This window comes from Haematobia irritans, chromosome 1 (genome assembly GCF_050003625.1).
Source record: "Haematobia irritans isolate KBUSLIRL chromosome 1, ASM5000362v1, whole genome shotgun sequence".
Taxonomy (NCBI): domain Eukaryota; kingdom Metazoa; phylum Arthropoda; class Insecta; order Diptera; family Muscidae; genus Haematobia; species Haematobia irritans.
The window spans coordinates 268,076,056-268,092,033 of record NC_134397.1 but is presented as its reverse complement, the minus strand read 5'-3'; the positions used below and the strand labels follow the sequence as shown (position 1 = coordinate 268,092,033).

Sequence of the window (15,978 nt, the reverse complement as noted above, 5' to 3'; positions counted from 1 at the left end):
GCTTTTGGACAAGGAAAACAGTTTATATAAGAGAAATTCACAAATGCTATTATAACCAAAATTCGCGTTCGTATTTTAAGGACATGAAATCTTTGGCCTCACGGAAATATTTTTACAGTGTACAAATCAATTCACATCTACTATTTTAATGTAGTAATATCATAATAACTTTAGAATATTATAATAACATAAAAAGGGTAAACGAGCCAAATGCTAACATTCCTAATAATTTAATGACGTTTATATAAGGAATTTGTATGGTAATAGTAGATTTAAAGTTTACGATAACTTTTATGAATACGAGGCAAGAACTTTACAACCAGGTGTATTTGCTGCAAAATGCTGGAATAATTATTAATGTTTCAATTGAGATTTGAAACATGTGAAAACCCTTATTCTGGCAGCAAGGCTTAGATAAAAACGAAGTTTTATCCATATTTCAATAGGAACATGTCGAAAATAAAAAAAGCCAAAAATAACTAAAAGGGTCATGAAAAAAAGCCAGAAAAAAAGCTAAAAGCTAAATGCATTTTTTTCCCGCTAAACGTCTTCAAAAAAAGCCAAATCTAGCGGGAAAAAAGCTAAATTGGCAACGCTGGTGGACAGCGACCGGTGAACCGTCTCCGAAGCGTGGAAAGACTCAAAAGTCCGCTGGCAAAGTAATGGCCTCTGTTTTTTTGGGATGCGCATGGAATAATTTTTATCGATTATCTTGAGAAGCGAAAAACCATCAACAGTGAATATTATATGGCGAAATCGCGGCAAAACGGCCCACACTGTGTCCGCTGCGGAAATAAATCATTTTGGACCTGCTCTCCGATTTTGATGATTTTTGCACAGTTGGTTAAACTATATTACAAAGGTCATGTGTGTAAAATTTTATGCAAATATCTCCATTGGTTTTCTGTCCCGAGCAGCGCAAAGTTGACATATGTGAACAAGTCTCAAATAGGTTAGTTTTCTATGTCATATTTAAAACATTGTTACTTATAAACTATACACCAGGTGTACCTTATAGAAATTTTTTTCACTTTAAATAGGCATCAAGCATTATGAAAGTTAAAAAAAAATAAAAATTTAAAAAAAAAAAACAACAAATTATTTTTTTTTTTTTATTTTGGGCCAAAAAAATAAACATTTATGATTTTCCGTTAAACTTTTAGTTGTGTGCGAAGCAGTGCGAAACATGGAGTCCTATACCAAATTAAAGCTGAGGGTCTCAGCTAACAGATTCAAAAAAAAAAATTGTGCCCATATTTGCCCGCGGCCAAAAAAACAATGGAAAACCAAAAAATTACAGTAAAAAATATGAGTTATGCGTTATTTTACGAGTGCATCAACAACTGCGCACTCTTTCTTTCGTTACAGCTTGTTGTTGTTTTGCCTGTGTGCATGTCTATTACTATAAATAGTATATTTGTAAGATAATTGTGTATAAAGTGCTCGTACACTGAAATTAAAATCATATCAGTTATTATTTTTTTTTAAATAAATTTTTACATACCATAATGAAAACTTGAGCATGAGTTGGGCTCGAACTCCAGATGTTCGCACACCAGCCGCCAACTCTATCCACTGAGCTATTAAAGACGTTGGGATTGAATGAATAATAACGTCACTTATTATTACACGCAATGTGTAGAATCTTTTAAAATTGTAGCAGTTCTTGCAGTCATTCTAAAAATAGAACCTATGTTGATGTGCATTTTATTTTTGCAAAATTAGAAAATATAACGCTATATAAGTTATTATTTTTTTTTAAATAAATTTTTACATACCATAATGAAGCAGGAAGCGAGGAATAAAGACTATAAACGTTATAGGCTATATAACTCGCGCAAGACTGGGCGCTGTTCTACTAACGAAGACGTAATGCATCATTTGTTGATATCCTCCGAACGAACGAAATTGAAGCTTAAAAAATTAGATTATCACGAAGATGTGAAAATGTTGTTAATAAATTAAATAGAGTGAACTGTACAATTTTTGTATGGGGGTTGTACGGGAACGGGTGTTACAGTGGGCTGATTTTCTTCATATTTTCAAAACAGCATTTAATAGATGCTGTATGCATTTTTGCGAAAAATAAACATTCTAGTTATAAATTTACAGAAGATATGGCATTTTTGAAATATTATTTGTATGGGAAAGATATATACGGGAGCAATATCTAAATCTGAACCGATTTCAATAAAATTTGGCACACTAGACTATGCTACTCATTGTACTCCTAGTGCAAAATTTCAACCAAATTGGGGTAAAACTCTGGATTCTAGGGCCGTATAAGTTCATATCGGACGAAAGATATATATGGGAGCTATATCTAAATCTGAACCGATTTCAATAAAATTTGGCACACTAGACTATGCTACTCATTGTACTCCTAGTGCAAAATTTCAACCAAATTGGGGTAAAACTCTGGCTTCTAGGGCCGTATAAGTTCATATCGGACGAAAGATATATATGGGAGCTATATCTAAATCTGAACCGATTTCAATAAAATTTGGCACACTAGACTATGCTACTCATTGTACTCCTAGTGCAAAATTTCAACCAAATTGGGGTAAAACTCTGGCTTCTAGGGCCGTATAAGTTCATATCGGACGAAAGATATATATGGGAGCTATATCTAAATCTGAACCGATTTCAATAAAATTTGGCACACTAGACTATGCTACTAATTGTACTCCTAGTGCAAAATTTCAACCAAATTGGGGTAAAACTCTGGCTTCTAGGGCCGTATAAGTGCATATCGGACGAAAGATATATATGGGAGCTATATCTAAATCTGAACCGATTTTGTCGATACTTTGAAATTTTCTTAATTCTATTATATTAGGAACTCGTGCCAAATTTCATTACTCTCGTACAACACCTTCTATTTTTGGCCGTCGAATGTATGGGAAGGACACACTGTGCGGCCCCATATGAAGAAGAAAAAAGTGTTGTTCCACCAAAACAACGCACCGTGCCACAAGTCATTGAGAACGATGGCAAAAATTCATGAATTGGGATTCGAATTGCTTCCCCACCCACCGTATTCTCCAGATCTGGCCCCCAGCGACCTTTTCTTGTTCTCAGACCTCAAAAGGATGCTTGCAGGGAAAAAATTTGGCTGCAATGAAGAGGTGATCGCCGAAACTGAGGCCTATTTTGTGTCAAAACCGAAGGGGTACTACCAAAATGGTATCAAAAAATTGGAAGGTCGTTATAATCGTTGTATCGCTCTTGAAGGGAACTATGTTGAATAATAAAAACGAATTTTGACAAAAAAATGTGTTTTTCTTTGTTGTTTGTGTTTGTTTGTCAGCCAACCTGTTAGCTATTATAATTTGGATTTTAAAGATTTATTTGTACATACATAAATAGATTTGTTAATATATCACAAAGCCAGAATGAAAATACAGTCGACTCTCGATAATTTGAAACTCAAGGGACAAGAGAAAAAGTTCAAATTACCAAGTGTTTCAAAATAATAAGAGTTCAAATAAACAAGAGTAACATATTAATAAATCAGGAAAATTAGTTTTACTTCATATTATTTTGAAACAAAAATGTGTTATTTTCTTCTGAGTTAGCGATCTATCGTTATCTAATGAATTTTCTATTGTTATGAGTGCTGAATAGAATTAGTCACTTGTGTCAGTTGTAAGCAGTGTTGGCAGTACTGGGGATTTTTCCCCAAATTGGGGATATTTTTTCGTGAATGGGGATGAAATTTGTGAGTTAGGGACCTGGGGATTTTGTGGGGAATTTCCATAAATTTGGGGATTTTTGTGGGTTTTTTTTTCGAGAAATCGGTTTAATCTTTTTTAACAAAAGTTTATTTCTATGGGAAATTTTGTCAAAATTTTATTTCTGTAGACAATTTTGCCAAAATTGTATTTCTATAGAAAATGTCAAAATCTTATCTATAGAAAATTTTTTTTTTATAGATTTTTTATTTTTATAGTTTTTTTTTCAAATTTTCATTTCTATAGAAAATTTTGTCAAAATTTTATTTCTATAAAAAATTTTGTCAAAATTTTATTTCTATAGAAAATTTTGTCAAAAATTTTTTTTCTATAGAAAATTTTGTCAACATTTTATTTCTATAGAAAATTTTGTCAAAATTTTATTTCTATAGAAAATTTTGTCAACATTTTATTTCTGTAGAAAATTTTGTCAACATTTTATTTCTATAGAAAATTTTGTCAACATTTTATTTCTGTAGAAAATTTTGTCAACATTTAAAAAATTTTGTCAAAATTTTATTTCTAAAGAAAATGTTGCCAAAATTTTATTTCTATAGAAAGAAGAAGAATTTTCTATAGAAAATTTTGTAAGAAGAAGAATTTTGTATAGAAATATTTATGAAGTACCTCTTTGATATTTGAATATTTAGAAGTAAATTTTCGTCCATAAATACAAGGTGACCAAATTCTCATTTTCATATTTCGAGCATTAGGAAGACGATCACCAGTCTCTTAGGGTTGCGGTTCAAAATCGTGACTTATTGAAGCTTTCTGGATTTGAAAAGATTGTTATTTTTAAATTATTACAGATTTTCTACAGCAGAGCCTATTGCTTTATTATTATTTATTTTTTAAACTTGTCAAAAATGTGTTGGAGATTTTTGAGAGGAATTTAAATTTAAATTGGGGATTTTTGGGGACGAAAAGCATCAGTAAGAACTCCATAAACACAGATTTCAGTATCAACTTGAACAAAATCCTCAAAAGTTAAATCTCCACAGTTAGGTAGAAGTCCCCACCCAGGGTCCGTACTCGAAAATATTTATAGTTCTGATAACTATGGCTCATTACCTGTTTGTCTAAACCCGCACTTTTTGAAACAGTTTTTAAGAGTCTTAGGGTTGACATTTTTCCAGGCCTTATTGAGCAACGTTACAGCGACTAAAACAGCTATATTCACCATTTAATTTTTTTTAATGCTATCCAGCACAAGAGAAACAATTTCTCTGCGGTACACTCAAAAAAAAGTGAACTCTCTATTTCACTAAAGCCAATTTAACTTTATTTTAGTTCATAGAAATATTATGTTTGGAGAAAATTTTCTTTACTCTAATACTTTTTTGTGTACGTTAGTTAAATTAACTAAACCCGAGGAAGAAAATGTACTCAAATGAAGCATAAAGATTAACTAAATTCGTGTCTTCCACAAAATAGTTCAGAATTTCTTTAAATTTGTAAATTTTACCAAAAATGCGTCCATCCTGAACATCGTATGTCACTAAAGACATTCTTGCAATTTTGAACTCCAAGTTTTTCCTTCAAACTACAAAATTTTCTTTAACAAGTGAAAAAAACTTAGTTATGTCTAATAAATTTTCTTGAATTTGTCGAAAAATATTTACTAATTTTTATGATATCGGCGTGGTGCCAACGTTTGTAATATTGTTTAGTTAAAATTTTATACAAATATTCAAAATTTTCTAAAATTAACCGAAAGTTTTCTTCCTGGCAGGTTCACTGTTTTTTCAGTGTAGAGAGTTTTAAAGTTCTGGATAATGCCTTGGTCTAATGGCTGTATCTTTGATGTCGTGCTGGGTGGAAAAAATATCAATTTCACGTGATCTAAGAGGGGTGGGTTATTATGCACGGTGCAGTTATCCAAAAACAATAAGATTGTGCGTTTTTCCGTCATCCAGCATGTCATCGTCAACCGAGGAATCACCGACTTCAAAATAGAGAGAGTAAAATAACAGAAATTCAAATTATAGAATGTTGGCGAGAAAGATGCCATTCCTACCTAAATTAAAATACGCCACAAGACTATATAGAGACCACATCAAAATATGGGTAGATAACAACAATATGAATTTATAAAAACCAAAATTTCAAAAAATAATTAGGCTTCCAGAAATTTAAGAAGTAAAATCCTGATCATAAGCGTAGGAAGGCCTCTGGGGAGGGGGCTTAGACCCCTCCAGAAAAAATTTAGCCCCCCCCAGAATTTGAAACTCTATTTATGATTTTCCATTTTTCAATAAATGTCAATAGTTTCTTTTAATTTTTAGAAAAATAACACAAGTATATACAATTGCACAAAGTTCCGCTAATGACTTTCATGAACAATCGAATTACTTGGGTTGTGGTAGCAGTTACCGATGGCAATGTTTGAACTCAGATATTTATGAAATAAAACTGTGGTTGAACTTATGATTGATTTAGTTTAGTCAATTTAATTAAAAAAATAGTAATTGATTTTAAAACATTCTTTCATAAATTAATATCTTAATAATGCTGCGAAAAAGCGTTGCCTAAAAAGTAGTGAAAATGTTCTTTTTGGGTCTAGAAGTGGTGCAAAATTGGCGGAGAAGCAATGAATGTAATATGAGCTTGTCATAGGACAAATGTTCACCGTTTCAACAGCCGTTGCAATGAATTTGCATACCTTCTTAAGGTGAGATCCGAATTCAGTGTTTTGAATGTGAATTAAAAAATTTTGTGATATTTTCGCAAATAAATAATTTTTATATTGTTTTTATGATTTTTAATGCATTCTGACGCTTGTTTGAAACGTTTTTCCTCGAATAATTTCCAAACTTATCGATTTTTCTATAATGGATTTAGCAGTTTTGTGGCAAAATTTGAATAATTTGTACCAATTTATTTATTCTTACTCTTTTTTTAAACTATTTGAAAAAAAAGAAAACAAAAAATTACACATTAAAATATGACAAAAAAAAGTAAAAAATGAAGTAATTAAAATAATTGAGGACATTTTTGGAAGTACTTTTAAAGTTGTGCCTTTAGAACAACTCACAATTTTCTTGCTGGGAAAAGTGTGGAACTACTTTTAGTTGCTTTATTATAAATTAATTGTCGAGTTATTTTGATGCCCAATTTTTTATTCAATTTTATGAAATAAAACATTAATTGAACCTATAAGTTCAGTCTATAAATTTTTGGCTGGGGGGCTATAGCCCCCCCCCCCCCCCCCCTAGGAAAATTGTCTAGCTACGCTAATGATCCTGATATTGGTGTATATAGACATTCTATAAAAATATAAATCTATATAAAAAGAAAAATACACAAAAATCAAAATGTCGGGCTAATCAGATAGAAAGTTTAGATGTTAAAAAATGCAATGTGTCGGATATATAAAACAAGCATAAACTGCCATAAATTAGGACGGGCGGAATTTTAAATAACCACTACCACTACAACAGATGACAGGAATAGCTGGACACTTACGATTAGTGTTTCTATAGGAGTAAAATGGTGACTCCGACTGCGGCTCCGACTCCACAGCCCTGGTTTTTATCCAATTTGCCTGAAATTTGAAATCTAGAGGTATTTTAGGACCATAAAGTGGTATGCCAAAAATGGTGAGTATCGGTCCATGATTTGATATAGCCCCCATATAGGCCGATCTCCCGATTTTACTACTTATATAAACAGTAGTTTTTATCCAATTTGTCTGAAATTGAAAATCTAGAGGTATTGTAGTACCACAAATACGTGTGCCGAAAATGGCGTGTATTGGTCTATGTTTTTGTATATCCGCCATATAGACCGATCTCCAGATTTTATTTCTTGGGCTTATAGAAACCGTACTTTTTATCCAATTTGCACGAAATTTGAAACCTAGAAATAATTTACAAGATGCGCCGAAAATGGTGAGTATCGGTCAATGTTTTAGTATAGCCCCCATGTAGAAACCGTAGTTGTTGTCCAATTTGTCTGAAATTGAAAATCTGTAGGGTTTTTAGAACTATAAATAGGTTTGCAAGAAATGATTTTATTGTTTGGGATTTTAGAAACCATAGCCCAATTGTGCTGAAATTTTAAATCTAAAAGTATTTTAGGATCATAAAGAGGTGTGCCGAAAACGATGAGTATCGGTGCATGTTTTAGTATAGCCCCCTTAAGATCAATCTCTCGATCTCCTTGGGTTTCTAGAAACCGTAGTTTTTATCCGATTTGCCTGAAATTGTTTTTTTAGACTCTCAAAAACGTGTATCGGATTTAGTTTTTATCGGTCCATATGGTAAGGCCTCCATATAGACCGACAGATTTTAGATTTCCAATGAAGATGTTATTTCATTATTTTCTTGCACACTTACAAGAGATGTTAAACTCAATTAAAAATGGTTCTTTTAAATCAAAAATCTGATATAGTTTTCATAGGTAAAATCTTTAAATTTATCTTCGGGAAGTGTACTAGTTGAACGTCTTTGCTTGGAAGAATATCTGTCATCCAACCCCCCTGAAATTTTAAAGGAAACTATAATATTTGATTCATGATGGTGGGTATTTAAGATTCGGCCCGGCCGAACATACTGGTGTATATACTTGTTTATAATAATAATATTTTGAAAATGTTACTCAAATGCAATTTGCATTTTTTTTATTTATCACTATTATACAGTGAACCCCCTAAGAAGTGGACACCCACTTCGACTAAATGTTGTTCTCGTTTAGGAAGTATCCACGTATGAGAGGTGAATGTGATAATACGACACACGTCCCAGTTTCTCATCCTCCAATTAAGACTTAACTGGAAAATAGACCTCTGGTTAGTAAAATGTTTGTATAGAATCAACTGTTTTATCGACACGATACATAATGACAAGACATTGAGAACCGGTCCTTAGCATTTTACGAAGGTTTCCAACGTTTTTCACATATGGTCAAATGCGTCGTAAATGTCAAATAACTTACAGACCATCTCTGCTCAACACTGAGCATTCCAATACTTCGTGATTAATTTTCCTAAGCCAGTGTCTTACAAACTTATCAACAATAAATAGATCCACTCAGTATTCAGAAAATATAATCTTCATTTTGTTTTTTATTTTTTTTTCTAATATTGTACATAGTAATACTTTGCAATATAAATGATTAAATTTCTATGTAATTTTTTTTTTTTTAATTATAATGTCCGTGACGATTACAACCCATAATACACTCTCAATAAGAGCTGATGAAGTATTTCAGTACATTTTTACAAATAATATAGTCATATATGTGTTAATTTGCATGATAACCTATGTGATATGATTTATTAAATTTCTATTATTTTGTTGTCATCTCGTACTAGAATATCTCTTAACGGTCAATAATCTTCGCTAGACCTAATACAGTTCAATATGTATTTATACAGATATTTTAAATAAATTCGTAGGTTTACGTTTAACAGAAAATGTCTTCGGGGGATGCAGTAAATTTCCGACATCTTTGGGATTTTTTCTTTTAAATTTTCAGAATACATAGCAATATTAAAAGTTATAAGTGCAATTAGAAATTATTGTAAATTAAAGTATGCATTTTAAGGAATCAGTTTATAATTTTCCCCTTTGACTGCACAGATAAAATATCACCAAAATATTTCCGATTAAAAACTTTTTTAATTAAAAAACTAATTGATAAAATTAGCATTTTAATCAAACTAGAAACATTAAATCAATGATTGCACATTTTTAAATTTTTATTTAAAATATTTATAAATATAATTAACTTTTTAATCAGACTCAGAAGACTACTAAATCAGATAAGAAAGTGATTGCAAATAAAAATTTTCAATTATATTTCTAATTTAAAAATGAATTATGTTTTGCAATCAACATCAATTAAATTTTAAATTGTTAATGGAATCAATTTATTTTTGACGTCCAATAAAATCTGTGATATATACATCATTTTCGCGATTGAAGACATTTCAAACATTTAAAATCAATCCGATTTTATTAAATTAACTATTCAAATTAGCAATTAATGATCAAAATTAACCCTTAAATGCACAAGGTCACCGATTCCTCCGAAAAAAATATATAATATGCAAAATGGTAAATAAAAACATCTGCATACCACATTTTCTTAAAAAAAATTATGTTTTTTTTTTGAAAAAAATAGTGATCGTATCTTGAAAAAAGTACGGTGCGAATGAAACTAAGTTTTTATTTACAAATACACAATTTGATAATAGGGAATAGAGATATGTTTACTCTACACCACCAACATTACTTTCATATCTGGTAAATATTATTTAACTTCCAATTTGTAGTTTTTTGAATTTTTGGCCAAAATTTAATTTTTAATTAAAAATTTTTTCCGGAAAAATAGATTTTAGAAATAGCGCTATGATGTATTACATACAAATTACATAGAATTAGTTCAATATTTAAAGACTTAAGAATTTTTTCTGGTTGTATCTTAAAAGATACAGTGCGACTTTTTGTAAGAGGCTAAATCTTAACGCGTAAAAAACGACCAATCACTGATCGAAAATCGACAAGTTGTTTAAAAAAACAACGAAGATGTTGGAAAGTAAACTTTTAATGGAAATGGGAATGTGATGTAGATCTTTGAATACGAGCGATATCTCCATATATATCAAATCCATTTTAAAGGTGGTTCATTTCCTCTTGCAGTAATGCTGGTTTTAAATGTATTTGGCACATTTAATTAACACTTCGTGATCTGTTTGAGTTAGAACACTGAAGGAAATTCGATTTTTGGAAAATTTTAAATGATATTCAAGGGACCCAGCCATATACAAAATTTACTTATTTTCGTTTTCTTTCGTTTTTGGGCCACTTAACCGGAGATTGTAAATAATAAAGCCAGGGCTAGTATGGCTTAACTGGCCGGACTTTAACTATTTATGAATAAGCACATTTCATATACTGAACACATAATGGTGTAGGTGTATAGAAAAGAAACATTTATGGTTTTTAAAAATTATTTCTATAAATAATTCCCTTGGTAGTAACTTAATAAAAATAATATTAAAAGTTTTTTTCTCTAAAATTTTTTTAAATAATTTTTAAAAATCTTTACAAAATGTTATAAAAATTAACAATTTGTTAAAAAAAACATAATCACTTGAAAATGTCTTGTTTCTTTTAGAAGTTTCGCATATGGTGTTTAAATATCTCTTCAGACACAAGTATATTCATTTAATAGGCATAAGGCAATTTTGGGCAAGTATTTGAGAATGTACCACATTCCCCCTCTGCTTACATCTATGCTAACAATCATATTTAGCTCACAATGGATATACAACGTCAATTTAGTGGTGTGTATGCCTAAAATAGTTTACAATATTTCTAAAATTGCCATAATTATTTGCTCAAATTTCTATCGAATTCAAATACTAATGGTATGTATTTTTTAAATTTGAAATATGTATCGTTCATGCATTAAACTGTTGTATACAAAAAAAAATTCTCTAATTTCTCTTAATGTTCTATTAATAAACTTTTTTAGTATAAAAATATGTACTTTAATTTATAAAAAAAACAACTACTTAATAGCAAATACCTAGCTTGGTTGGTTGGTTGTAATTTTAAATAATTGAGGCTTATTCATAAGTACGATACCAAAATGAGGTTTCATCTTGACACATTTTCCCTGAAAATGATTCATCATTTGGTTTTACCATTTTGTTGCACTGATGACACCATTGAGGTAAGTTCTTCTCCGGTCTCATTGAGATCACTGGATTTTCGATGCTTTCCAAATTTCTCACCATCCTCTATTGTCTCGGGCATTGGTTTATTATGGGTCTCAGGAAGTAAAAGCGAAAGTAATCCACCCAGGAATGCCAGAGCTCCGCAAATTATCAAAGGTAAGGGACGCCAAATATGACCCAAGGCATTAAGATATGGCGCTAAAATGCCACCAAGACGAGCTACCATAGATGAAGCGCCCAGGGCAACATTACGCACCACGGTGGGAAATTGTTCCGCTGAGAATATGTAAATAGTTCCATAGGAAGCTGTAATTGCTAATTTGCCAATCATGGCAAATAAAATCACCAACCAATTCATTTCACCGGGAACAATGATTGTAAGTAAAAGTGCTACACCAGCTGCCAACATGCAGCCACATAAAATTGTTCGTCGTCCCCAACGATTGAGGGTCACCAGCAAAAATGAATAGGCTGGAATTTCCACCGCTCCTGATATCATGAAATTCAAAAGGACATTTCCGCCCAAGTTGTTGGTATTCCAAGATAATCCATAGTAGACACCGCTATTAACAAACCAATCGAAGAATATGATCAAAGTTTTGCGTCTTAAATTTGGATAACGCATCAGATCGAATACACTGGCCGATTTATCATTGGAATTCTTATTGTTCTCATCTTCATTTTTCTTTTGCACAGAATCCTCTATAAGATTTTCGTATACCTCAGGGGGTATGGTGACATTATTTACTTGAGCGGCTTTCTCTATAACCACAATGGCTTCATCTTTACGACCTTTAGATAACAACCATCGAGCTGATTCGGGAATAATCCAGTGATAGCACATGAATAGCAAACCAGGCAGTGTTAAGGCTATTTGTAACCATCTCCAGTCTCTTATAAAATAGGCAAAACCAGCGGTAAGCATAAATCCAACAGAGAAAAACATTTGGCAAGCTACACCGGCAAACAACCGATACGAAGTACCCACCATTTCCATGGCTATGACATAGGCCACAAGGAACACACCAGAAGTAGTAGCTCCCACAATCATTCTCGACACGGTATAGGTAAAATATTCTGGAGCCACACCAGCCAAAACTCCAAACACTTCTTGTATTACCAATGAAGCAAAAAATATAGGTTTACGGCCGTATCTATCAGATAGTTGTCCAAACACTATGCTTCCCAGTAGAACGCCAACCATGAAAAGTGAATCGCTGGTGGCACTCAAAAGGGCTCGACTGCAAACCATATTCCATTCTGTAACAGCACTACTTTTATAGGTACTCTGGTCGTAGACATAATGTTCACAGGGTCGCGTCGATGAACCATTGAGAATGATTCCACCCCCGAGGTAATCATGGGTGTAATCAATGTCAAAATATTCACATGTTTCAAATTTTTCCCTTTTTGCATCATAGGGATATGACAAATTCCACTGAGATATCGGAAAACTTTCAAAGCTGGTGGCACTTCCATTTTCAAAAGGCAGGACGCAACGAAAATCTGGTCGTGCCAGTAGAAAGACTCCAGCCAATTTGTGAAAACCGCATGAGATGGCGGGTAAGCATAACAGAAAGTAAATTTGCTTCTGATATCTTCCAAAATCGCCCAAGTATGTTATGACATCATCGTAACCCATGGCAATGATTACGTTGACAATTAGAACAATCTAACTTGAATAATTTTCTCACCGACGAAGGTCCTTCCCAGCGTTAACCAGCTGTTAATGCAATATTGTTCCACTACTAATTACAGACTACGAATGATTAAAAATTTGCATTTGAATTTCCTCTTGGACGTTACAGATGGGGTCGCCTTCGTTTTTCTATCCTTACAGCTTTTCTTTCTTTTTGCTATGACAAAGCAACCGGTTGGAAAGTGGATTTGTTGAATGAACGTAACTTGTTGCCAAAGAAATCTCATACAGCTCAAACAGAGAGGGCGTCAGGAAACCAAATTTACAAACACGAAAGTAGAAATCATGCGCAAACTTTTCATTGAGTTTGTTTGAATGGGGGTCGTATTTCCACCAAATTAAACTGGTTAGGTTTTTCTCGTGGCTATGGTGGTTTCAGCTTTGTCCTCGAGTTTGGTGGCGGCAGGCTGATCTATGCTACAATGAGAGGAAAAAAAGAAATAATAAACTTTACTTGTTGACTTGTTTTTTACAAATAAGGGTTATTTACATATGACACACTAATTGCATATGTTTCCAAAAAAGTCAATTGTAATATAAAGCTTAAATAAAACAGGGAAGCTGACACGAAGTGTTGCCAATTGAAACGACGATTATTTATAAGAGTAAAAGGAGGTAGTATAAATTTTAGATTTATGAACTTTACCAAAAGTTATTAGAAAAAAAACAATAAACATGTGGGGATAGCAGATTCTTCTTTAAAGAAAAAAATACAATGTAGACATTTCGTAGGAAAAGCCCAGATTTCGGGACATCGACTCCTTAAAATAATATAAAAAGCACGCTCAAAATAAACCCAGCCATCGATGATTTGACAGTGGCAAAGGAAAAGAGATATGTTTGTACAAATTTATTTCGGCAATGGCCGGCTATCATAAACCTTTTTCGGAAGGTTCAAGTGCGGTTCACTTTGGATTTAGTGAACTGCCTGAATTTATTCTGATAATTGGTTGATAGTTTTGCTGCAAGTAGAGGATGCTGATCAGGAATGTGGTAATTCCGAAATCCAACCATCTTGCTGTTGGTTACACTGAAAAAAAGCATACTCGGTTCCAAAGATTTTGTCTTCACTTTAAAAAATTTGGTATTGATTCCGAGTCAAAGAAGCGGAGAATACAAGTAACGATACTTTTAAGACACAATTCTCTTTTAAATTTAGGTTTTGTGTACTTGCTTCTAGGAAGCAAATTTTAATTTTTCGCTTTCTCAGCTTTTTTTCTTCATGTGCTATCAAAGTCCTTTAAAAACGGCAACTTTATTTTCCAAATTAGGACTCGACTTCCAGTAGAAATTATGCTATGTTTGAAGTAACAAACTTCTTTAAAATAAAGTTTTGAAAAACATGTCCTATATTTGAACGATTTTTTGCTTAGTAGTCAAGATGCAAAAAGACAACAATTTTAAAGACAATTTCATTAAATTTAAAGAATTTTTCTGAATTATTAAAGTCAAGTTGACCTTAGCCTATAAATTTTTTCTTTCATGTTAAGATACCCATTTTTAAGTCAAATCACTTAATTATAAGGACAATACGACTTCATTGAAAAGTTTATCGACTTTTGGACAAGGAAAATAACTTTATTTTAGAGAAATGCGTCTTCTATGCTAAGCAAAATTTGTATTCGTATTTTAAAGGCATGAAATCTTTGACCTCACGACAATATTTTTTTCAGTGTAAGCTACTCTTGTAGTTTAGTTAATGCAATGGTTTTAAAGCTGAGATCAAAACAACAAATATAATATAAAAATATTTCTTTTTTTGCAACTATGGTTAATTTTTTTATATTTGTATATATAAAAAATGTATACATATTGGGTATGAATAGTGTATTTTAAAAAGAAATTGAAAAGTGGATACTTTTGGTTCACGGAAAGCCATAACTATGCTCGTGGTTTGATAATTTTCTATAGATAGAGTCTAAAGTGGGCGAAACCAAAGCGATACACGCAACCGTCCTTCGTCCGGTTTTTTAATCGAATGCCATGCACTCGAATTCAGATTTAATATGAGTACCATATTGCTTATACGGAAAGAGGTTAAAAAGTATATAAAGTTTTTCATTTTAATTCAAACTATACACTTTTATATTTGGGTAGATATCGGATGATGGATTCACAATCCAAACAAATGGTAATGAAATCTTTCGGGGCCCATAAAATCTTTCGGAATTATTAAAGTCAAGTTGACCTTAGCCTATAAATTTTTTCTTTCATGTTAAGATACCCATTTTTAAGTCAAATCACTTAATTATAAGGACAATACGACTTCATTGAAAAGTTTATCGACTTTTGGACAAGGAAAATAACTTTATTTTAGAGAAATGCGTCTTCTATGCTAAGCAAAATTTGTATTCGTATTTTAAAGGCATGAAATCTTTGACCTCACGACAATATTTTTTTCAGTGTAAGCTACTCTTGTAGTTTAGTTAATGCAATGGTTTTAAAGCTGAGATCAAAACAACAAATATAATATAAAAATATTTCTTTTTTTGCAACTATGGTTAATTTTTTTATATTTGTATATATAAAAAATGTATACATATTGGGTATGAATAGTGTATTTTAAAAAGAAATTGAAAAGTGGATACTTTTGGTTCACGGAAAGCCATAACTATGCTCGTGGTTTGATAATTTTCTATAGATAGAGTCTAAAGTGGGCGAAACCAAAGCGATACACGCAACCGTCCTTCGTCCGGTTTTTTAATCGAATGCCATGCACTCGAATTCAGATTTAATATGAGTACCATATTGCTTATACGGAAAGAGGTTAAAAAGTATATAAAGTTTTTCATTTTAATTCAAACTATACACTTTTATATTTGGGTAGATATCGGATGATGGATTCACAATCCAAACAA

General features: G+C 31.9%; 2 protein-coding genes and 1 long non-coding RNA gene across 3 annotated transcripts in view; 1 reads left to right on the top strand and 2 right to left on the bottom strand.

Annotated features, from left to right (window-relative positions):
* Positions 1-15,978, top strand: part of LOC142223366 (uncharacterized) — a 111,149-nt gene that overhangs the window by 47,938 nt on the left and 47,233 nt on the right. The window lies entirely within an intron of this gene.
* LOC142236440 (uncharacterized) overlaps positions 1-15,978 on the bottom strand; it is a 54,728-nt gene that overhangs the window by 34,185 nt on the left and 4,565 nt on the right. The window contains exon 2 of the mRNA XM_075307670.1: positions 11,377-13,537. Within this exon, the coding sequence (XP_075163785.1) occupies positions 11,377-13,063 (1,687 nt within the window). The 5' untranslated portion in view covers positions 13,064-13,537. The remainder of the gene's footprint in view (positions 1-11,376; positions 13,538-15,978) is intronic.
* Positions 1,110-1,897, bottom strand: LOC142223429 (uncharacterized). Its single transcript, XR_012718724.1, has 3 exons — positions 1,779-1,897; positions 1,505-1,690; positions 1,110-1,450 (listed from the first exon to the last, which is right to left on the bottom strand). It is a non-coding gene; the product is annotated as an uncharacterized LOC142223429 (long non-coding RNA).